General features: G+C 34.5%; 3 protein-coding genes across 8 annotated transcripts; all 3 read right to left on the bottom strand.

Moving 5' to 3' along the window:
• Nucleotides 1–9,804: 9,804 nt before the first annotated feature.
• LOC107407562 (F-box/kelch-repeat protein At3g23880) lies at nt 9,805–12,632 on the bottom strand. 6 transcript variants are annotated; one of them, XR_007239604.2, is made up of 3 exons: nt 11,060–12,632; nt 10,425–10,700; nt 9,805–10,298 (listed from the first exon to the last, which is right to left on the bottom strand). XR_007239604.2 is itself a non-coding variant. In XM_048469918.2 (2 exons), exons 1-2 carry the CDS (start codon nt 12,280–12,282, stop codon nt 10,292–10,294), a joined length of 1,230 nt encoding a protein of 409 aa, XP_048325875.2. In that variant the 5' UTR covers nt 12,283–12,632; the 3' UTR covers nt 9,805–10,291. The 6 variants fall into 6 exon arrangements, 2 of the variants coding, with proteins under 2 accessions (XP_048325875.2, XP_048325876.2); XR_007239603.2 differs by having other exon boundaries at nt 10,425–10,703; XR_007239606.2 differs by having other exon boundaries at nt 11,037–12,632.
• A 604-nt stretch (nt 12,633–13,236) lies between these two features.
• On the bottom strand, nt 13,237–17,682 carry LOC107407563 (uncharacterized). Its single transcript, XM_016014856.4, has 5 exons — nt 17,362–17,682; nt 15,932–16,865; nt 15,242–15,337; nt 14,776–14,912; nt 13,237–13,890 (listed from the first exon to the last, which is right to left on the bottom strand). The coding sequence occupies exons 1-5, from the start codon at nt 17,622–17,624 to the stop codon at nt 13,704–13,706; spliced, it is 1,617 nt and encodes a 538-aa protein (XP_015870342.2). The 5' UTR covers nt 17,625–17,682; the 3' UTR covers nt 13,237–13,703.
• A 998-nt stretch (nt 17,683–18,680) lies between these two features.
• On the bottom strand, nt 18,681–21,174 carry LOC107406287 (trans-cinnamate 4-monooxygenase). Its single transcript, XM_048470534.2, has 3 exons — nt 20,292–21,174; nt 20,052–20,185; nt 18,681–19,461 (listed from the first exon to the last, which is right to left on the bottom strand). Exons 1-3 carry the CDS (start codon nt 21,074–21,076, stop codon nt 18,863–18,865), a joined length of 1,518 nt encoding a protein of 505 aa, XP_048326491.2. The 5' UTR covers nt 21,077–21,174; the 3' UTR covers nt 18,681–18,862.
• Nucleotides 21,175–25,689: the final 4,515 nt, after the last annotated feature.

Genomic DNA, 25,689 nt, shown 5'->3' on the forward strand with positions numbered 1-25,689 from the left:
GCTATTTGATTCAGACATGGCTTGCATATGATATAATGCCTAAAGGAGTTCAGTGTAAAATTAAGTGGAGTGGCCCAACTTGTAATTTCTGATAATTCCAGTAATGTCACAAGGATGGAAATGTAAGGTGCACTTAAAAATATTGCTCAATGGCTACAAGAATTGTGGAAGTAATAAACCTTGGTAATAATTATATGGCAGCTGTTGTTGAACAAGGCTGTTCTGAGATACGATACTATCTTAATTTTTGCTCTTAAATTTTTTATTTTGAATAAATGTAACATTGGTGGAAAATAGCAAAGAAAGAATAACATTACCTTCTAATTGTCCCTTTCATTAGTTTTGTACCTTGGAGAGGTTAAGATTTGTACAATCTTATTTTTAGGTGCCCTTGCATTTAACGCTCAAATGCCCATTTGTTGATTTGTAGCTGTGGAATCCATTGTAAGGGAACACAAACTAATTGTAACGTCTATAGCTATACACTTTATTTGATGCATCGTAGGCAGTACTTGTATTTGATACATATGCAATATCTACAGTAACCACTTTAATAATTGCAAGAGATGTTCCACACTCAAATACTTTTGAGGTTATTTGTGAATTTGATCTGACTCTATAGTAGTCTATTCCCTGATCTTTGGTTTTGTATGGCTTTTTGCAATCATCCAAAACCAGTAAATAACACAATTTGATTTTTTTGCTTCTTGCCTCGTGTGCATTTTGTTAGTTTATGATTTGCTTTATGATCAATGTTTTCCCACATGTATTTGCCATATGCTCCTCCTACAATGCTCTTGGTATGATTCAGGTTGCATGTTGCAAATAAATCGTCTATTTCCATCAAGTAACTGCTCTCTACTCACAACATTTCTCTACAGCTTTATCTCCTAAAGATGGGTGCAAAGGCAACACGGATAACAAGTCTATCAGGAACCGTAGACACTATGCTTGCATGTTTTGTGAATCTTTCTAGAAACAGAAGAAGAATAGGGGTCTGTCCTCGATCTAGGCAGCAACTTGATTATATACTAAGCTCCATGAATCAGGTACTTCAAAATTACAATAGATCTATTGATAGTCATAGTAATGCTAATCGATGTGCAACTCAAAAAAATGATCGCAATGAGCAAGTAGCTGAAAGTGTATCAACAGGAGGAGCTATGGTCGCATTGGCCAAGAAATATAACATGAAGATGCGAGTTTTAACGGCAGATGCTCATATTTTTGACAATGAACTAACTGACAACAAAGAAGGTTGTTGTTGAGTTGATGTGTCTTCCTCAGGTCATTAATATCCTTAATTAAATTCAATAACCCAGTAACAAGTTTGTGGCTACTAGTTCAGCTGCCATTTCTTTCGTCTTCAATTTTATGTTGGTTTTTGAAATTAAAAGATATAATTTGCAATTGTAGACTGAAGAAATATGACTTGGAGTGGACTCTGTCAAAGAATAAGTAGTTGGTTCTTAAGAGTGAAAGTATAGGTTGATCAAGACGTGTATTTTGTAAAGATTTCACAAGCATTCACAATTCTTTCTCTATTTTTGTGTTAGTGCTCTCTCCTTCAAATTTGGGAGTGGAAAGCACTTTTGGAAGTCATGTATTATTGGTCTTTTGATCAATAAGTCAGTTTCTACAAAGCTGGTCCATTTTGTCAATATTGTATAGTCCGAAGAAGATAAACCCGAATGTTAGGGGAGCCGCTCAGGTGCTATTTTGTTAGTAATTTCTAGTCTAGAATTCAGGTCATGAATATGATCGAACAACTTAAATGATTCAACATCAAAATGTTAAATGTCTTAACTTCTAACTTCTCAATAACACCATGTATCAAAAACAAAATCTGGGAAGAAAAATTTGCCATGTAAATATAATATGGTTGATAGAAACTCAACTAATCCCAACAATTGCACATGGAAAGTATGAAAATGAAAAGCCATTACTTTGTAAGAATTTCTTTGCCCCGTGTTCACCGTTCCTTTTGGATAGCAATGGCCTCAATCTTCTTCATCCTCATTCCCACAACAATTGGGTGATACCAGACTCTCACAATACATAATCTCCTGGCCATGGTGCTCAATCTCTCTCCCTACAAACTGCCAGAACATATTCACTCAGGGCTCATACATAATAAATCCAATTTGCATCACTCTCATTAGCAAAGCACCGGTCTTGGTGTAACAAAGCGGCTGATACAGGCAATGCCGGGTACATAGAAGGCATTGGAATAATGATGAGCTAGGTCCAATTTTGGTCATCCTTTGTGGACCATACATGGAGGTGACGAGGCTTTCTGGGAGTGAATCACACAAAGCGAGTCTTTTAGAGAACCCAACCACGTTATATGCCAATGGGACTCATCAGGTGCTGGTGGTGGAACCACCCTAAACTTTTTCTTCCACCAAATCAAAACGTAAAAATCACAATTCTGTAAGACTCCTTGACATCGAAGAGCCAGTAAAGTCACCACTGGCATTGGCAGTCTAAAACACTTGGCGAACGGAGTAAGGAAGATTGTGTGTACTGAGGGAGTGAGAGCGTCATAAATTCGACTTGGACTTGAGTGTGAATATCTCCACGCGAGGAATGTCACCGGGGCTTTTAAAAGGGTGAAACTTAAAGGGAACTACTACAGTCTTATAATCATCAACAGATGGGTCATAGCCGATTCCAAACAAGCATTCCACAATGGTGTTGTTGGTACGAAAGTTGAGAGGAAGAGGAAGCATTCTTTGCTCTCGAATTGACATAGTGTAGACCACCAGGAGACTCTTTTACTCATTCACGATGACCAAACAAAACAAAGTAGACCACCACAATGGCTTTTCACCTTCACGTGGTAATTAAAATCCTTAAAAGAGATCCCAATCCAATTGCTGGTTATATGATTCAAAGAAGTCAAGCTTCGAGATTATTGTTTGCTGCATAGTTGCTATTATCAAAACTACATCATTTCACCTTTTGTCATTAAATAAAACTGTGAATTTTGGCTTGGTGGTTCAAAAGAGAAGCCGGTATAGTCACGTGAAGGCTTTTCCAAGAGTCTTAACAGCAAGAGAGTTCCGCAGCAGAAATTCTACAGCAGCAACCATTTTCTTTGGTGTAATATAATTTAAGTTCTTTTTCTCTTTCTCTTTCTCTTTAAGGTTTCTTTCTCTTTAGAATTCTCTTGGGTGAGAGTTGTGAGGTGAGAAAGGTTGTAAAAGGGGATTTTGGGTCTGGTATATGGGTTTTAGGTGAAGCTTCTAAAACAAAGAAAGAGAATTAGATAAGCCGTAAAACACATTCAGTTATAGTGCATTTGAACTCCTTGTGGAGCTCCGAGGACGTAGATTCAATCTTGAATCGAACCTCGTAAATTTTGTGTGTTTTTTTATTATTATTTTATTAGTTTATTTCTTGAATATTAGTGTGCTGAAATTGTAACAGTAGTATCATAGCTTTTTCAATACATTCAAGGATTAGAAGAATTAATTCCTGCCTGCAACGTGTTTGATAAAATTCTTAAGAAGCAACTTTATGGGTTCAAAGGTTGAACTTGAAGTATTCAATGGCAAAAGGATTTTCTTCTCTGGAGGCAAAAGATGAAGGCTATTCTAGTCCAGCAGAGAGTTGCAAAAGCACTAAACAATTCCTTCCCTCTAGAACTGACCGAATCACAGAAGAAGGATATGGATGAGATAGCTTATAGCACCATAATCCTCCGTTTTGCAGATAGTGTTCTAAGAAAGGTAAATGATTCAGATACTACCTTTGCTCTTTGGAGAAAATTAGAACAATTATATTCTATAAAATCTCTTCCCAACAAAATATATCTTCTGGAAAAATTCTTTGGATTCAAGATGAATCCTTCTAAGGATCTAGATGAGTTTAATAGGTTATGCTTGGATTTAACAAACTGTAATGAGAAGTTTTCAGATGAGCATCAAGCTTTGATTTTACTAAATTCAATTTCTGAAAGCTACAAGGAAGTAAAGAATGTAATTAAATATGGGAGAGAGGTTCTAACTATTGAAATTGTAATAAGTTCTTTAAGATCCAGGGAATTGGAGATGAAAATTGAAAAACAAGAAAATATACATGGAGACGGACTTATTACTAGAGGTAGGAAAGGTAATAGAGATTCTGGAAAGTATAATAATAATTGGAGAAGCAAATCTAGAGGGAAGAGCAGATCTAAGTCCAGAACAAGAGGGAAAAAATGCTATTATTGTCAAAAAGAAGGCCATTTTATCAAAGATTGTTACAAAAGGAAGAACAAAGAAAGTAAAGAAAATAGAGAAAGATCTGAGGAAGATGGAGATGCCACTCTGGCCAGCAATGAGAGTGAAATTGGTTATGTTCTTGCTGTATCAACTGATCAAGCAAGTCAAGAATGAATACTAGACTCAGGCTATACTTTTCACATGTATCCAATAGAGGATTGGTTTAGAAACTATAAAAGGATCAGTAGTGGACTGGTTCTATTGGGAAACAATATGGCTTGCAATGTGGTTGGGATAGGCAATATCTCAATCAAAATGGCAGATGGAGTGGTTAGAATATTGAGCAATGTGAGGCATGTACCGGATTTACAAAGAAATTTGGTTTCTATTGGGGTATTGGATGAAGCTGGATACTCTTGCAAATCTAAAGATGGACAAATGAAGATTTCAAAGGGAGTTTTAACAGTCATGAAAGGCATTAAAAGGAATGGACTATATGTTCTTCAAGGGCAAACAATAATAGGCTCTACTGTAGCGGCAAGTTCAGAAAATCATGATGAAACACAACTATGACATAGAAGATTAGGACACATTAGTGAAAAAAGGCTTCAAGTACGTAACAAACAAGGTTTCTTTGGAATGAATAAGATCAGTAAAGTAGAATCCTGTGAGTATTACATTTTGGGAAAGCAACACAAGTTGAGTTTCAAGCAAGGCTCACACAAATCAACCTCAATCTTGGATTATACACATGCAGATTTGTGGGGACCTTCAACAACACTAACTCATGGAGGTAATAGGTATTTTTTATCTATTGTTGATGATTTCTCTATAAAGGTTTGGGTTTTTCTTTTAAAGCATAAAAATGAAGCTTTTACAAAATTTAGAATCTAACATGCTTTAGTACAAAACCAAACCAACAAGAAACTCAAAGTTTTAATAACTGATAATCGTCTTGAGTTTTGCAATTATGAATTTGATAATTTTTGTAGAGAAAATGGCATCTTGAGACACAAAATAGTTCGATATTCACCTCAACAAAATGGTGTTACTGAGAGGAGGAATAGAACCTTATTAGAAAAGGTCAGATGTATGCTTACTAGTTCTGATTTACCAAAGCTTTTTTAGGGTGAGGCTACTATGATAGCAGCATATTTAGTTAATAGATGCCCTTCAACAACTATTGAGTTGAAAACTTCAGAAGAAAAGTGGAGTGGTCACCTTGCTCACTATGCAAAGCTGAAAGTTTTTGGATTTGCAGCTTATGTACATTATAATGAGGGAAAACTTAAGCCTAGATCTTTAAAATGTGCTTTTCTAGGCTATCCTGAGGGAGTTAAAGGATATAGACTATGAGTTAGAGACTCAAAAAGTTATAAAACAATTATTAGTAGAGATGTTTTGTTTAGTGAAGATATAATGCCTTGTTTGAGTGACCAAGTTGCAATTTCTAGTAAAACAACTACTAAAAATACTGTACAGTTTGAGGTGGAGCCTTATAACCAGCCAAGAAGTAAAGAAACTCAACAACCAGCAGGTGAGACAGGTGAATTTTAGTAAGTACAACCACTGGAAGAAGTAAATGTACCTCAAATGGAGACAACACCTCAACAAAATCAAAGATCTGTCATCTCACAGCGGTATAATCCACTACACCATTACCAACTTACTAGAGATAGAGAACGAAGGGTGGTAAGAACACCAACCAAATTTAATCCTTCTGATTATAATATGTTTACTTTGGTTTCATATCAGGATCTTTCAGAAAATGAACCACAATCATATACTAAGGCAATAAAAGGTAAACAAGCTAACCAGTGGCAAAATGCCATGTTACAAGAGTTAGAATCTCTACATAAGAATTAGATATGGATTTTAGTTCCCAAACCAAAATGTTAGAAGCTGGTAGATTGCAAATGGATATTCAAGGTGAAAGAAGGTATGACAGATTCAGAACCTATAAGATTTAAAGCTAGACTTGTGGCCAAGGGATTCACACAAGTAGAAGGTATAGATTACAAGGAAATCTTTTCTCATGTGATAAAGTATACAAGTATTAGAGTAATACTATCTTTGGTAGCTCATTTCAATTAGGAATTGGAACAGCCAGATGTTAAGACAACTTTTTTACATGGAGAATTAGATGAGACAATTTATATGAAACAACTTGAAAGTTTTAAGGTGAAGAATTCAAAACAGGAGCTGGTTTGCTTATTAAAAAGGTCATTATCTGAACTGAAACAATCCCATAGGCTATGTAATTAGAATTGGTTTTAAGAGGAGTAGTTATGATAGCTGTTTGTATTACAAAGGTGAAAATATTAATTTTTCAGTTTATCTACTTCTATATGTGGATGACATGTTGCTTGCTGATCAAAGTTTAGAGAATATCAATCAAGTTAAGGAAGCTTTGAAAGCTGAATTCAATATGAAGGAGCTTGGACCTGCAAAAAAGATTTTGGGAATGAGTATTAAAAGAAACAGAGGAAAGAATTTGTTATTCTTGAATCAGGAAGATTATATTCAGAAAATCCTTTCTAAATTTTCAATTTTAGAACCAAGATCAGCAAGTGTCCCTTTAGCAAATCAATACAAGTTATCTGCAAAGCTTTGTCCTAGCACTACAGAAGAAAAAGAGGAAATGGCTAATGTTCCATATTCTAGTGCAGTTGCTTTTGTCATGTACACCATGATTTGTTGTAAACCGAATTTCACTTATGTGATTAGTGTTTTGAGTAGGTATATAGCTAATCAAGGAAGAGAACATTGGGAAGCTATGAAGTGGCTATTAAGGCATTTAAGAGGAACTTCAAATTTTGGTTTAGTATTTAATCATTGCAAATAGAGGCTATGTAGATGCTGATTATGGAGGAGATAGAGATAGAAGAAAATTTACTTCAGCCTATATATTTACTGTGTATGACAATTGTGTTAGTTGAAAATCACAATTACAGTCTCAGGTAGCTCTCTCCACAGTTGAGGCTGAATATGTTGCAACAACAGCAGCTATGAAGGAAGCACTTTGGTTGAAAGGTATGTTAGAACAGTTAAAGTTGTTGGAGCAAAAGGTAGTGGTCTAGAGTTCTATTCAACTTTGTAATAATCCAGTTTTTCATGAGAAGACTAAGCATATTGATATTAAATATCATTTTAATAGAGATGTGGTTGAGGAAGGTCTAGTAAAGTTAGAAAAGATATCCACAGAAAATAATCCTACATATATGGGAACTAAGGTGTTACCTGTGAGCAAGCTTGAGTTTTGCAAAAGTTTGCTCAAGGTTGATACAGGTTGATAATGAAGAAAGTGAGATGAGAAGTAAAGGAAGTTCAATGCACTTTAAATTGCTTGGCTTATTTGAATCAAGGTGGAGATTGTTGGTTATATGATTCAAAAAAGTCAAGCTTCGGGCTTATTGTTTGCTGTATAGTTATTATTATCAAAACTACGTCGTTTCACCTTTTGTCATTAAACAAAACTGAGAGTTTTGGCTTGGTGGTTTGAAAGAGAATCTGGTATAGTCACGTGAAGGCTTTTCCAAGAGTCCTTACAGCAAGAGAGTTCTGTAGCAGCAACCGTTTTCTTTGGTGTAATATAATCTAAGTTCTCTTTCTCTTTATCTTTAAGTTTTCTTTCTCTTTAGAATTCTCTTGGGTGAGAGTTGTGAGATGAGAAAGGTTGTAAAAGAGGATTTTGGGTCTGGTTTATGGGTTTTAGGTGGAGCTTCTAAAACAAAGAAAGTGAACTAGATAAGCTGTAAAACACATTCAGTTATAGTGCATTTGAACTCCTTGTGGAGCTCCGAGGACGTAGATTCAATTTTAAATCGAACCTCGTAAATTCTCTGTGTTTTTTTATTATTTTATTAGTTTATTTCTTGAATGTTAGTGTGCTGAAATTGTAACACCAATTTCAGCTCCTCTACAACTACAAAATCCATCTCCGTCGATATGAGTTCGAACGAAGTTGGGATCGGATATAAGACATCGCCATGATTTGGACACACACCGGAACCCGACCAATGATTTCACGGGCAGTCTTCATGTGGGAGATCCATTCAGATTCTTCTACTTCTTCTTCTTCTTCTTCTTCTTGAGTTGGATTGAAAGTGAGGTTGGTGAATTTCAGAACAGAAACGCTAAAAACAACAAACAAACTCGGTCTGATGGAAACCCATAAAGCTCTTAATTTTGACGTAGCAGATTGAGATAGATATCAGAGCTACAACTCCAAAGAGATAAAAGTGAGTCTATTTCCAAGGTAATTTAATGAGATTGGGACGAAGAGTAAAAAAAAAAAAAAAAAAAATCAAAGTTTTTTAATATTTTTTTCTGTTTTTTCTGCTTTTTTATTTATTTTTTTTTTTTCTTTGGGTCAAATTTCTAATAAAATTTGGTCTGCTTTGAGAATCACTAGATGAGGTATAGGTGTAGCCACTGTTGATGAAGTTGGGCAATGAATAGTTAAATTAGTAGATCTTATTGTTTCCAATTATTTCCATTCCCTTGTCCTATTCCCTGTTTTCCTTTGAGATCGCTTTTTCCGAGAGTTTAGATGTAGTATTGTAGTATATACTTAATTAGGATATCAGTAGTGATAAAAATAACGGTACAAATGGGAAATGTTAAACATATAATTTTATAAAATTATTAATATCGATGAAAATATTGATAAAATTATATGTAAATATTTAATTTAAAATATAAATTTTAAATATAAAATAATATAAAAAATACAATAATAATAAAATAATTTATAAATATTAAAAATTATTATAAATAAAAAAAATAGTGTTTTTTAACATTAAAATATAAAATTTAACAAATAATACTATGATACATGAAATTTTAAAATATAATTTATAATACACTATTAATATAAAAAATAAAAAAAATTTTGATGATTCAAATTGATAATCATATCCAAATATTTTACGAATATGACAATGAACATTCAAATTTATCATATTAAAAAAAAAAATTCATATAATTATGAAAAATCTGCAAACCAACATTATTTGAAATTCATAAATTCCAAACTACAATGATCACTTTTCATTTTTATTAAAAATAAAAATAAAAACTATTAATAACCGGCAATAAAACAGTAAATATTGATATTAATGACACATAAATAGTAGATATTGATATTAATGACACATCTAATGATACATTATCTTTGTAATATTTCCATAAAAATTCATTTTATTTATTTATTTCTATCCATAATTGCTATTATCATCGACGACAATTATTAATAAATTCAATATTCTTATCGATATTGACTATAGACAATATAGAACATAACAATGGACATATTTTATCCTCTATTATCGAATCATAATTTAAAATATCCAAAAAAAATTTAATATTTTTTTAAAATTTCTAATTTTTAAAAAAATAAAATAAAATAAATTTTTACCATTTTTTATAATTTTTTATCAATATCCGATATTTTTTGATATTTCTATAAAAAAATTTATATTTTAAATTTTCAATATTTCTATCGATATCGATTTTTTTTAAACCTTATTATCGATATCAACCTTAAAAAAATATATATATCAACCTTAAAAAAATATATAAATATAGACAGAAATATCAATAATATGATGGATATTTACATCCATGTTTCCATAAAATCATTCCATTGATATTGATATTGATATTTTCATCAGTGTTTATGCCTACAAGTCACAAGTCTGATAGAAGAAAACTCATCCTAACAATTGCACAAGAAATAAAAATGTAAAAGCATTTACTTGCAACAATTTCTTCTCTTTATTTCACAAAAAAAAAAAAAAAAAAAACAAATAAAAAAACCAGATTATTTTCTGTTTTGGCACGTTGGTCTCGGGATTTCTGCAATTGGGTGATACCAAACTATCACAATATAGGCTAATGCGGATCATCATCATGGGGCCGGACCCGTCGTCCTTTTGACTTCGAGTCACAGGGACAACATTTTCTCACCCAGCTTGTACATCACAAATCCATTTCCTGTCACATTCATCAGCAAGCACCGGTCGCCTGTTCTATACGTTTCCTGGTCTGGTGAACCAGATGGCATAGCTTCCTCGTCATGCTCATCCCCTGTCTCATTATACATATCAAATTTCATCAAAAGGCCAAAATACAAAAATTTACATAGCATACAGACTTTTAAGGATAAGCCAAGGTTCAATCCAGCATGTTATATGTTCCAAACAAGACTCTCACATCCTATGGAATCTGCATCGTTTGAATTTGTGGAAGTGGCACAATAGGGAGCTGGATACATCATGCTTGTTCTATGAATCTTTCCAGAAACACGAGTAGAGGGTCCGTCTCTTGGATGATAGATATACTAAGTTCCATGAGGGGCTCGAACCCGCAGCTTCCGCCTTGACAGGGAGGTGCTCTGACCAATTGAACTACAATCCGCTGGTGCTTCAAATTTTACATGTATTCATGGGCATACTGGTGTTTCAAAATTTAGCAACCAATGGATTATATCTGCTGCAAGGTTATGTCAATTTTGTAAAACCGTAGGAGATATTTCCTAATGTAAGGGGACCAAAGAACTGGTGTTTCTTTTGGCAATTTCTAGTCCCTAAATATAGGCCAAATGAATATAAATTTAACAATGTCTAATATAAAATGCTAAAAGTCTTATACCAAGCAGCAGTTCTCTACAAACTCATTCAACAATAACATATGGAACTTAAAAACAAAAGCAATACAATACTTCTTATTAGCTCAGTACGGTTGAATAAAAAAACTTTCCAAGCAGAGCCAAGTTAATAACAATTCATATATATATATATATATATATATGTGCGAAGAAATTACCATGATAAACGAGCTTTTTCTACCTTCTTCCACTCCTGCCACCGCCATTAAATGACATGCCACGCTTGAAACCAAGAACCAGTAGCCGGATTCCGCGGGCGGTGGTGTCGGCCAGGCGAGATCTCCGATCTTCCCGGCCGGAGGCCTCATTTTCATCCCCATTTCCCAAAGAGGGTGATACCAGACTTTCACAATACACAGTCTCCTGCAAATGGTGCTCAACCCCTCTGACCTCAACCTGCCGGAAACTATTATCTCTGGGATCATACATCATAAATCCCTCTCCTCTAATATTCATCAGCAAGGCACCGGTCTCGGTGTAGCACAAGGGGGTATACCTGAAGCTGTAAACAGAAGGATTCAATCCCTGAAGCTTCGGAATTGAGAATAGCTTCGTCCAGTTTTTGTCATCCTTGGTGGACCATATATGGATATGACTGGTTCTCTGGGAATGGATCACAGAAAGCGAATCTTTCAGAGAACCCAACCAGGTTATACTCCAATGGAACTCATCAGGTGCTGCAGGAACCACGCTGAACTTCTCTTGAACCAAATCAAATCGCAGAATCACACATCTCGAAGCATCTCTGTCCTCACAGAGCCAGTAAATTCCTCCATTTGCATTCGTGGCCTGAAACACATGCTCGACGAAATAAGGAGGAGTCTCTTCATCAGGAAGTGCCCGCCATGTATTCGATTTCAGCGTGAAGATCTCCACCCGAGGAACGTAGTCTTTGACTTTCATCCGGCAATACATAGACGGAACCCTAACAATCTTATAATCGTTGATAGTTGGATCGTAGCCGATCCCGAACACTTCCCTTGTGCTGCGATAGTTGCGAGGAATAGGAAGCTTCCTGTGCACACGGATCGACGGATTATAAAGGACGAGGAGACCCTTGTCGCCATTGTTGATGACCAAACAGATTAACCCATCACAGTGACCCTTGACGTAGTAAGGCAAATCCTTGACTAGATCCAGTCCCAACTCCTCTGCGACTGCAACACCTTCGTCGTTTAAATGGTGTTGGAGGGACAAAAGGCGATCGGCGTAACGGGAGAGGACGATACGAGACGCGGTTCCAAAGGCGATATGGGATTTGATCAGCCTGGAGAGATGGGTCCGAACGAAGGTCGGATCGGCAATCAGAGACCGCCATGATTTGGAAACGCAACGGAATCGGACCAAAGTTTTGACCGGAAGTCGTCGAAGAATGTCAGCGATGATATCCTCAGGTAGGTCCATGAGGCTCTGATTCTGGGTGGAGTGGATTGAAACTTGGGCTTAAGTGCTTTTCCTTGCAATTTCTTGTTGATGACGTTTCTGGATGTGAATAGGGTTTGTTGTTGTGCGGTGGCTTTTCCAGAGCATCCCATGTGTATCCGATCCACAGAAATCCATCATTTTTATCATTGTTTTTGGGGGATTATATATTAATTAAACATGAGGATTTGAGAAGTTGATGAGTACACGGCTTTTCTGATTCTACCAGATGGCAAAGAAATCAAGGTTACACGTTACTTGACAATGAAAATTGATGATTGCTTTTGCTAGGGCGGTGGTGGCGGTTTGGTTCGGTAGATTTGGGGATTTAGAAAAAGAATTGAGATTGGAATTGATTCTTACAGAAACCCTAGATAAGGGCAAAACTAAAAATAAAAAATAAAAAATCAAATAGTCCTTAAATCATTTAATTTTATTTTTATAAATTATTAATACATAATAAAAAAATTAATTGATATAATTTTAAAATAATTGAGATGATTTAAAATTTTAATTTTTATGGAAAAACCGGTGGTTCAGATCTCCTAGAAAAGCTGGATAGGGGTTATTTATGTCATTGTGGTAGACCCATATTCCAGAAAGTTCCATCCACAACTTGCCAATTTGACACCCCAATTGTATATTCTTTTCAGACAGCGGCTTCAACTTTATCTTTATCTTCTTTTTAAGCGACCTTTGTTTTCTTTGTATTTAATCATTATTTAAATTAAAATTTGCACTTACTTTACTTTTATTTAATAACACATATGATATACACATTTATATATCTAAAATTTGAAAATGAAAATGACATTTTTTTTTTTTTTTGGGTGAACATGAAAATGACATTCCTAATATCAAAACTGAGTGAACGGCGTGGTATTAATTTATGATAAGGAAATTTTTCCTACATTGTGACACACATCCTACCACATATTGGGTGTAAAAAGTCCCATCGAAATTAGTGGGAATGCGATATGGTATCCAGTATATTTTTTTGGTAAAAGGTATCCAATATAAAAGAGATTCACATGTTGCATGCGACATGCACTTCCAAAGACATTTTCCAAGATAATTTAATGGGGGCAAAAAGTCCTCCCAAAGAAAAGAAAAGCCAAACTTTTCCTTAATTTCTAAATCTGGTCTAATTTCTTTCCTAGAAATACATTTTTCATTCATCAGGGCTGAATGGAATTCACATATGCAGTGTAGGCACCGTTGATGAAGTTTGGATGTGACTAGCTAAATTAGCACTTTATTTTTCCCCACTCCCATTCCCCTAATCCTATTCCCTCTTCTACTTTCTTTGAGACCCTTTTTCAAGAGCCTGGATAGTTTTTTAGCTGATATATGATGTATATCCGCATATCAGAATGAAATGGAAGCATAAAGTAGAGGGGCTATTACTCTCTCTTGTCTTCTTCTACATCTTCACCAATTCCAAATACAAGATGATCTGCTGCAGTTGCAACCTTTCTTTCCTTTCTTTCTAGCATGATTGCCAAATCTCCAGCCACCTTTACCCCACTTCCGGTGAGCGAGATAGCTTCCTCATCAAACTCATCCCCTGTCTCTTCTGAGTATGCATATCTGCAGAAACTCCAAACCACATCAAATTTCCATTGAAAGACCGAAAATATGAAAACTCCATATGAGCAAATGTGCACCACGAACAACAAATTTAAGTGTCACAAGAGAAAAATAAAGGTTAAGTGCATGTTCCTACCAGGACCCTCACATCCTATGGAATTGGAATCTGCATCATGTGAATTTGCTGTTAAGGTGGTTGAATCGGGACAATTGACTGGGTTGAGCTCTGAGGCATAACATTTGTAAATTAACATTGAAACTGAGATATTTACATATCTGCTTGTAGGCCAGCCTTTATTCCTTTCTACATGTTTTATCTTATTTTCCTTAACAGGAAGGTGGAGGGCAATCAAAATAACTACTTAAAATACTAGGTCATTTTAGAAGCACCAAACTCTTCTACATATTATATAAAAAAAGCCTAGACTCACTATAATAGTCAATAAAATATGTAAATGGTTCAGGGTCCAAGATCTGATCTCATAAAAACTCCTCGGGAAACCTGTAACTGTTCAATTTGTAAAACGGAAAGTGGAAAGGATCTACATTTTCATTCTTTTAGTCGATGTCGCATGTTGATACTTGAGACAAAATCTCAAATTATTAGAAAAGTTCATAGATATGCCAGCAAGAACAAGGTTTCTATTAAAAATCAGCAAGCATCTATTTCAGATTGAAATTACTATGCTAAATTATATTTAAAGGCCATTGTTTCCTCCATGGATAGCATTTTAATGCAAATTAATTCTCTTTAATAATAAATTAAAATGTTAAACAGTTTATCAACTATAATTCTAAGAAGCAGAAATAGAACCAAAAGCCAACAGAAACAAATCAAGAAAGCAGCAATATGCAGTGACAAAGTGGCAAGGATCTAGAACATACCCGGTTGGGTTATGAGATGGAGCCCAGAGAACACATATAACTACCAAGAGAATATAAGCAAGCAATGTCCAGAAAGCTGGTATGATCCAGGCTCTTCGCCACAGTTCACTAAGTGGGTCACTCGCATTGAAGTATAACTGAACAAACAAAAATGAGAAGCTTAACTCGTGGTTATACTTCTTACATAACTAAGTATGGAAAATAAAAAAAAAACCAACAGGAGTCAAACATCTAAAAAGCACAATCTCAGGTCAAACTTAAGAAGTATAGACTCCTTTAGCAAGATGCATTATGTTAGTTTCCATAATGCATGTGTCTGTTCAAAAGTAAGATACAAAAAGGTGCTTTGGCATTCTTACTGAATAGGAACTACTTGTCAGTTGTCACTCGATGTCCAATATAAAAATGTCAGTTGGGAAGAAATAAAAAGGAAAACCAACATAAAAGAGAGGAAAAGAAAAATAACCTCATAACCAATCCAAGCAACTGAGAGCAGAACTGATACTGCAAGAGCATTGGTAAACTTCCGGTAGAGCTCAAGCTTGGCCATGCTTCTTCGAACCTATGCACAAGAGGGACAAAGGATTTAATCATTTTCAAAGCTCCCTCTGAGAAAAATAGAATAAAAATAAGCATTCAAAAGAAAAAGTCATCACATCCATGCAAGAGGTACAAAAAGATAATCTGTTGAACAGTAAGCATTATTTTCAGATAGAAGCTAAACCCTACAAGTCCTAAGCACATTACAACCCACATAGAGCCATAGTTTTCTATATGACCTATGCAGAAAACTACAGAGTAGGTCAGATAGCGCATCTTCTGTGAATGAATGTAAAGTTTTTAAATGCAACCATGTCCAGTCAATGAAATCTGAAGGCACCATGGCTGGTTAAAATACATGGACCTAGGTCAAGACAAGTATAGAAAAAATTCATGCAGCTGATGATGTTCCGTGATTTGATTTAGCAGTTGCAAACTTGCAAAACTACCTTAAAATCCAAAAGCAATCTGAACTATATATACCATCAGCCTGACTTTTTCTTGCAATGACAATTAGCAAAATGGATTATTTCCTTAAAAACCTGCAAATTATTGGAATCATGTGTATCTGCAAACTTAAATATCAACAAAACCGATCATGACAACATAACATCACCTGAAGCTTCTCCAATGTTTTAGATAAAGATGAAAAGGTCCAAAGTATGAAGCAGGCATCCAATAAAGCAACAGGTAGCACCAAAAATATTCTTGCTTTCCCCGATAAATCATTGATATTACCCAAATGTTCAACAAGCTCAAGTGCTTCTGAAGCCACTAAATATGTCACACCAAGTAGGAGAACTTTTGAGGTTATACCACCAAGAGTTGGTCGCACAACACCATAGCCCATAGAAACGACCAGAAGAAGAAGCCGGGAGACAGTCTTCTTAACTGCAGTAAAGGTTACTGCCCATATGGTAATTCCCATAGGTCTGCTTCCAGTGGAATTGAAATTTGCATATTCAAAATACCAGAGTGCCATTTCACACATTCCAAGACCAATTACAGCTGTAATGTGATAGTGCAACTGTATTATATCTCTCCAATATTGTACAAAACGGAGAAACCAGACTAAACCTAAAACAAGGTAAGCTAAAGACATTAAGCCAGAAAATGTCATCAACGGTGCCATCTTTCCTGGTAAGTAGCCATACGGGTTCCTCCAAACCGTTCTTCCACTGATAACCGTGCCCATTAGTTCTGGATCACAAAACATAAAATAGAGATAGTACATTCCAGTAGTATTGATCTCAATGTTTTGAAGAACCATGTTAGCCTCTTCATTTTTTCCTTCAAAGAAGATCTGAATTCTCTTTGGCCCATCTGGTTTATCTGGATTTTGGTGGATAATAACCTCTCCTACTTTGCAAGAACCATTCTTTGCAAGTTCCGGGGTGCAGCATATTGCATGGGAGTTCAAATAAGAACCCCCAATCTTCTCCCTGTCCCTGACCTCAATTATAATAGCCTCAACCAAGCCAGTCCTCTGCTGCATCTCATTTTTCTGCTCAGCTGACTCTTTGGTTCTTCGAAAAATGATGGACTCGAACCTGGAATTTACAAATGGAGTTACAGGAATAAACGCTTCTTAAACTTTTTCATTTATACAAGGAACCTACAAAACTCCGTTTGATTTTGATCAACCATAACCTATTAAAGAATTTCCCATGGAGCACACATAAGTAAACCCGTTCCACAATATTCAGGTTGAAGCCAAAGAAAATTTCATGAGGTTTTCACGCAATTGTTGATATTTAAAATAAGCTAAACCTCAGTTTATTACAGTAAATTCCAGGTCTAAGAAATCGATCTATAAATGTAGCATTGCACATTTTAGCCCAGTCAAACAGGATACAACCGCAGAGAACCAAAAAAACTTGCCCTTACAAGAATCAATATTTTCAAGACCGCAAAAGCACATAAAGATACAATAGACCGATATCTATTTCGCAGGGAAACAAACAGATCAAGCGTACCCATTTAACAATTGGGTCATAAAAACTAGATAAAAGTGAAAAAGAACAAAATAGGCAACAGTTTGATTACCTGATGAAGGACTTGCCATTGAGAGGCTTATCTTCAGAAGAAGGCTTGTCATTTTCAGATTGACGCTTGGAAGCATAGAGACCCTCACTTCCGCCATGGAAGAAGAAGGAATTGGAGCGACGAATGAAGGTTTCGTTTTGGTATTCATGGATCGAAGCACCCACTTGGGAGAATGAGCAGGAGCTGAGATACAGGAAGGCAATCAAGATTATAATATACCCATTTGAATGCAGATCAGCAAGAAGCCTCTCCCTCTGTCCCATTTTTTTCTGTCTCTTTCTGTGACAAAGTTTATTCCACAGGATTTATGTTCTAGGATTTAACAATTTGCCTCCCTGGCATTGTAAAACAGTGAAAAAAAATGACCCCCATTCCTTCTCCTTTGCCCATAGTATTGGCCAATTTTATGACTAGACAAAATTTCACCGAGTAATTTTATTACCAAAAAAAATTTCCCCAAGTAATTTGATTCTTTTTTTTTTTTTTTTTTTTTTTTGCTGATCTGACCTTCTATAATATAGTTACTCCACGTAATAAATACACTATTCTAAAAATTAAAAGTTATTTATTCGATTTGATTTATTAATTGCACATGGTAATTTTTCTTATGAGTAACAGCACATGGTAATTGCCTTTTTTTTTTTTTTTGGGCTAAGTTTTAGCAATCTCCTAGAAGGCATTATCTATTGTTCATATTTGGTTTCCGCAAAACAATGTCTACACAATCGAAGACCCAAATAAAAAAATACCAACTTGGAATTCAACTAGAACCCCCTCAGCGATGACACAAACAACAAGCCAAGAACCATCTCGATCGGTCAGAAAACCATAAAACTTACGTAGAGTACGTGTTCAATATGATAAACTTCATTATTCTTATCATTTAGCAATATATATATATATATATAGATATATATTTATTTTTTATTGTCCACTCATCACTGATCAAAGTAGGAAATAACTGACACCTATCTATATTTATTTTTTATTGTCCAGTCATCACTGATCAAAGTAGGAAATAACTGACACCCAGGAGGTGGATCATTGGTAGGAAGCCGGCTCAACCCTTCACATCTATTTTATGGAATTACGGGTTCGAGTATTTGAAGTTTGGCGTAAGTTTCACGTGCTGTGTACTGTAAAAAAGAACGGTAGAAATAACCGTACGGTGGTGGGCTGGATGGTGTGGAGGCTCTTATTCGGGTTATCTAGCCCCACGTCCATTTTCTATTTACTAAAAAAAATTAAAAAAGAAGTTGGAAATAACTGACTAGTATTTGGACAGTAATGAACACAAAAGCTGCATATAAGACATAACATACATAATGATTCTGGTATTTCATTCATTGTTGGTTTGCGAAATATTACATCCAAAAACCCATTCCAACATACCAAGATTTCCAATTTTCATAATTGGAAAATCACAACACCCAATTCTAATCATTAAACCAACATATAAACCTTAGATTGAATGAGGGTAATCAACCAAAAGCTAAATAAATCAGAACACCCTTGGCTTGGCAACAATGGTGGAGTGTTTCAAAATGTGCAAACTGAATTGTCCACCCTTTTCAGAAGTATCGAGCTTAGACTGTCCAGGCGGTGGTAGAAGCTCGAAATTCTGAACCAATCGCCCCAATGTGATTCCCAAAATGGGCAGAGCCAGAATAATCCCAGGACAGCTCCTCCTTCCCACACCGAACGGAAGGTACCGGAAATCGTTCCCGTTGGCTTCGACCTTCGATTCCTCTTCCAAGAACCTCTCGGGTCGGAACTCCTCCGGGTTTTTCCAGTGTGCCGGGTTGTTCGCCAGCCACCAGGCGTTGACGAGGATTTTGCTCTCCGCCGGAATGTCGTAGCCGCCGAGCTTGGCGTCGTTGAGGTTCATGTGTGGGACCAGCAGTGGGATCGCCATTCTCAGCCGGAGAGTTTCCTTGATCACCGCTTGGAGGTATGGAAGCTTGTGGGTATCCGGCTCGGTGATCGGATTCCCTGGTCCGAGTACGGTGTCGAGCTCGTCGCGCAGCTTTCGTTGTATCTCTGGGTGGTTGACCAACTCCGCTATGCCCCACTCGATTGACCACAGTGTCGTTTCGATCGCTGCATTATCATTATTCAAAATAATTAATTAATTATATATATGTAAAACTGAAATTAAGAGAATATTATATTAATATTTTATTATTTTGTCAAAGGCAGACTTTCATTTTGGTGACCTGTGTTGGTTAGTTAGGTTTTTTTTAGGGTTACTCTTAGAAAAGGGTGGGTTAGGCATTTGCTTTTTCCATTCTTCTTTTATGTCTTTTTCAATGTCATGTTAATTCATGACATGTATATATTATTTTAAAATAATTTTTGAAATATAATTAAAATAAAAATAAAAATATATATGATTAAATATTTTTTGTATTAAAAAAACACATCCACAAAAATAGAAAGAAAAATAAATAAAGAAAGGATCCATGTTCCTTTGATCTAACCTGTCGTTGAATTTTCCTTTTCCATTATAAAGAAAAGGGTTTTAAAATCATATTCAATAGTAAAAGAAATATTAATATAACAGATATGAATTAACTCTTCAAAAACATTATCCAGAAAAAATTTATTTATATATATATATATAATTTTATTTTATTAAAAAATTAAATAAATAATAAATAAGATTAGCACTGTACATATTACACACATACCAGCAACATTGATGTTCTCAACAATGTAAAGAACGTTATCTTCATTGATCTCTCCTTTCTGCTGGGCATCAAGTATGTGATCAATTGCACATTTCAGAGCATTGTTGTCGCTTCTTTTTGTGCTTGCTAATTTCCTGCAAAAACCACATTAAAACAATGAATTAACAATAATAATACATACACACTCATTCTAATTATAATTAAATAAAAAAAAAGAATAAAAATAGAAAAAAAACTCACTTTCTCTCTTCAAGAAAATAATCTTTGAACAGCTTCAAACGAGTGTCCTTGACTTCCTTGCAGATCTTCAAGTACCCCCTCAACAATGGCCTCAAAATGGGAATGAAATCGCCATAATTATACTCAAAGCTCTGAGCCAACCGACTCCTCTCTCCATTCAACATCTTCAACTGCACGAACAAAGGGTCATCTTCGCTCTCGAACCTCCTATCGAACATAATCCTGTACATGTTGTTGTACATCATAAGCTGCAAACGTTTCCTCAACACGATTCCCGATGTGGAAGCTTCGGGATTCCTCTTCACATCCTCAACCACCTTACCGATCTCATCCTCCCAACCATACCTATACTGCTGAACCACCTTGTTCGTGAAAAACGGAACCGTCATGATCCTCCTCATCTTCCTCCAATGCTCCCCGTAAACCGTAAAAACCATGTCCTGTCCCTTCCCTGTGAAGATATCGAACACGACGTTTCGTGTTCGGGAACCGAACTCCACTCCCTGAGTGTGCAACACCTCCTTGGCGAGCTCCGGCGACGAAACCACCACGAGGTTTCGCTGTCCCATGCGGAGCAAGAAGATGTCACCGAACTTCTTGGCGAGGTCGGTGAGGTTGCGGTGGTTGAGATCATCGCCGACTTGGAGCCAGTTCCCGAAGACGGGGACGGGCAATGGACCTGGAGGGAGTTTGAAGCGCTTGCCGCGGAGTTTGGAGATGAAGATGGCGAGGAGGATGGAGAAGAAGAGGGAGAGGAGGATTTTCTCTAAGAGTAGGAGGTCCATTTTGGATGATAATGGTGGGAGGTTTTCAATTGGTGGTTGGTTTCGAGATGAAGAAATTTATAGAGAAGATTAAGTACTGGAAGCGTGAGAAAGTGGGTGAAAATAACTTTGAAAATAATTTTAAAAAAAAATGTGAAAAAAAGAGAAGAGGTAGGTGCGTCGGCATTGTGCGAGGGGTTGGTGGAGGAAGATGACGCTCCCTACATCACATAAAACTCTCTCTCTCTCTCTCTCTCTCTCTCTCTCTATGCAACCGTATGATCCTACTATATATTGTTATTGTCTCTATTCACTGTTAATGTGATACCAAAGCTTCTCATTTTAAAATAATAGTAATTTCAAAAATTATATGCAATTCTATCGTTAAATTATTGAAAATGAAAAAAAATAATAATAATAAAAAGTGGAAAACAAAATTATAAAAGATTTCAATTTAATAATATGATATAACAAAACACTTATAAAACAGCCAATAAATTTTGAATGAGATATATATATATATATATATATATATATATATATATATTGGTTATATTGCACGTAATAATTAAAAGTTATACATAAATGATACGGTGCAACTACATAAAATACTTTTTTCTCAAGAGGGATGAAGAGGGAGGGGTAGGTGGGCAGGTGATGAGTGAGAGATCCACCATTCACAGATCACAAGTACAACTCACTCACCAACAGCCAAAAATTTTTAAAAAAAAAAAAAATCTATCATTTTCTGGCCATAGAATTATCAAGAAGACGATATGACATGCTTTGGACTACATAAAATATTTAACATTTTAATTTTTCAATGTTTTTTTCAAGGTGGGGTCCTTGGGGATTGTGTGTTTTATATGTGGGTTTCCGGGGTCCCTGTGTGATCTAGTGGTTAAGATTAGCCGAAAATTTCACTCCTCCTAATTATTGTGTTGAACATGAGTATAAAGAAAGTGGTAGAACGAATCATCCTTAGGAGTGTATCGTTTTTGTTTTTCGGTAGTTTGTGGCTTGAAAAATGAAGAAATATCGTCTTTATGATTCGAGAATGCTCTAAACTTGTTATGTTTCCATCATGACTCATTGAAAATAAAAATAAAAATACCAAATAAAAATAATATTTTAATACGCTCACCAACTTCCAAATCTATATTTTGATTTTTTTTTTTTTGTGGTGAATAATATTTTGATTTTGTTTCATTGTGTGTACTAGTATAGGTAAATTTTTATTAGGTTGCTGATATTAATGCCACGTTGGATGCCAGCATCAATTACACCTAATCTATAAGATATATTATGTAATCAGATGGTAGCTTTTTTTTACATTGTAACAATATCTTTAATGATCCTATAAATTGCTAAATTTTGTTGACTATATTAAACATTTCTTAAATATATATATATATATATATATATATATATACTTTAATGATTCTATTTAAATATCCTATCAATCTCAATTATAGAAAAATTCACTCTAATCCCTTTATATTTCATTTTTGTTGCAGTTTGCCACATCAAATATTTATTCCAAAAAAAAAAAATACTTCAATGATTTTATTTAAATACTTTATCAATTTAATATAGTAAAAAAAAAAATAAACTACTACCAATAAGACTATCTGTTTAGACAATTTGATAAACAGACTCAGCAAAATAATTTTAAAAATCTTTTTTTAAGAAAAAAATAAATATACAAATTATTAATTAATTGAAATTTAAACAGAACTATTGGAAATCAATTATCAAATTGAATATTTACTAAGTAAACATTTATGGCACATAAATTAGAAGCTTTTTTGTCAAGTAAAATTATCTCAATCGAAAAACCATTAGCACTTATGATACCAGGATGAAGGAATGGGAGTGATCAAAAACTAAAGTTCTTTCAACTTTTATACCATATAGATTATCATCTATAAAATTATCAGAGATATATGTATAACAAAGTATGATATGCTTGTCTTACTTATCCAATATGATTTGTTGATCGGTACTTTTTACAGGCATATATCAAGCCATAGTGCTATTTCATATAAATAAAGGGTAACTGGTAATACAATCTTACCTAATTAGTCTATTTGATTATTTGATTGTTAAGTAAACTTCTTCAAACAAATTTGGTAAAGTATATAGTCAAACAAAGAGAACACACTTTTTTCACTATAGATTTGAGGATTTTTTTTTTTTATATTAAAAAAAAAAAAAGGTAAACAGAGACTCGGGGTACTTAATTATAGGGTATCTAGCTTTAAGGCCAGGCAATAAGTCGTTAATTAATTGTCCTCTAATTACATGGTGAGCTCACCTTCTATTTGACTTTTGATGGAGGGTATTGTCAATATAAATCACAATATTACCTTATATATGTCACTTGCATTCTTCAAGAACCTGTTTAAGAAGTTTTTCTTTTTTTGGTTTTTGGTGAATACCTGTTTAAGGAGTTTGTAAATACAGTTGACGGTTACACTGTATATGCAAAGTTATGTATTTACTAGTGGATGGGTAGTTAAATCACAGTCTTTCTAATTTATTAATCAAATCCTCGTGCAAGTCAATTTCTAATTTGTAAAATATTCTACCTTTAACAACCAGAACTAATGTGTGATTGATTAACTGTAATATATTGACATAATTAACATTAATATGTAATTTTTTTTAAGGAACACCTAAATGGCAATGGCTATATCACTTCCATATCGGGACAGTCCGAATTCAATGTAATCCAATTTCATCCAAAGGAATAATAATAATAATGTTCATTTTTCTGGTTAAAATTGTATGAAAATGATAAATAAAATCCTATTAAAATAGAGAAACTCCTAGACTATACCTAAAAGAATTGTAAGATCCAACTTGAATTCCTTGAAATGAATAACATTGCAAACTTCAGCCCAAACCAGTGCTTGGTTTCAGCCCAAACCAATTTGGGTTTGTGCTTGAAGTTTGATCAGTACAAATCTCAACAACCTCTAATATTTTATGGGCCAACCACGCAGGCTTATCTCCTCAATCCCTATAAATCTTTCGCATCACAAGCGAAGTCAGTTTTGGGAATCCAGCTTAGAACCAAAAGATAATAAACAGTTGGGGGCCCCTCTCAAAAACCCAGAACTTGCCCCTTTTATGTATTTTTGAAACATATGTATTATCTTCTTTATGTTTACAATGTATTCTTTTGAAATTATTATTTTTTCTTTTTCTACAGAAAATATGTAAAGTAATATTTATATATTCAACTTATATTTTCCATAGTTTTGCTATGTATGCATTGACCATTAAGTTACACGTTACATATAATTCTTTGATAAATTACAGGAATTATATATAATCAAATTTACAACATCTACTACTATAATTTAGAAGTTGTAGCTATCATACTAAAATTTATATTTTTCTATTTCTATCGATTTATTGGTGTTTCTATCGTACTATATTTAATTTTTCCACCATTAACGATAAATAAAAAAGAAAGAAAAAAGAAAGAGCAAGGCCGTTCCATTTGACAAAAGACCCATGCCCAAATTTCATAGCTTGGGTTTAAAACCTCTATTTTATTAACTTAATTAGTTTAGTTTTTTTTTATATAATTTTCAATTTTGCATGTTAATTTAGTTTCATTTTCCTAGGTAAAGAAGTTTGTTACAACTTGAGTCTAAACTGTAGCAAATGAATATTCATTTAGATGAAAATTTTCATACATAAATATTAGTTTAATACAAGAATTAAGTTACATTATCATAAACTTTTCCAGATATATTTTAGTATTCAATAGTGTCCTGAACAAAATTTTCGAATACGCTACTAATAATAGGTACAAATCTTTATCATGCAAAATGAACGGCACGTAATAACAGGTGCATACTACTTGATTAGTGTTATTAATTTAATTTATTGCTGTGTTAATTCTTTGATCCGTATTTTCAATCTTAATTACTTGAACACAAAAAAAAATATTAGTTCCTATTATATATCTACTTTAAGTGTAATTAGAAATAATTGTCAAATTTCAACAACCACTATAAATGTATGTTTCCATGCAATGGGGAGAATCCAGGGCAATCCTCCATTGAAATTTGAACATATAGAGCTGGGGCCTACGGAATCTTGACCACTGTGGGTTTGGCTGCGTCCACTTTCTTTAACAGAAGCTTAGAGGACCAAGCCCTATGGTGGTCACAGCCAATCCCGATCATGTCGTGAGGAAAGGTTTCTAAACCCCTTTTACCCACTCAAAACCATATAATAATCAAAATATTGTATTTATAAGAATTCTCACATGCAAACTATGTTTGATTTTTACCAAAAACTTCCATTAACAATTTTTAAATTGCTTTAAGAATTTATATTTAAAAATATATTCAGGATCTATACAAAATCATAGAAATTTATTTTTATCTTTTTAGAAGGATTTTAATTAATATTTAACCAAAATTATAAAATTTTATTATTAATATACATTTTTAAATGTCACACTAATTCATTTACATAAAAGTATATAGACCGTCCATGTTTAGAATGTGGAAGAAGTAAATATTTTCATTTGGTCGTAGGTTCAAACCCCTAGAAAAATCTGAAGAATGAGAGAATTAGAAGAAGAGAGGGTCCAACAGATGGGTTTTCAA

The sequence above is a fragment of the Ziziphus jujuba genome, chromosome 8, assembly GCF_031755915.1.
Source record: "Ziziphus jujuba cultivar Dongzao chromosome 8, ASM3175591v1".
NCBI lineage: Eukaryota > Viridiplantae > Streptophyta > Magnoliopsida > Rosales > Rhamnaceae > Ziziphus > Ziziphus jujuba.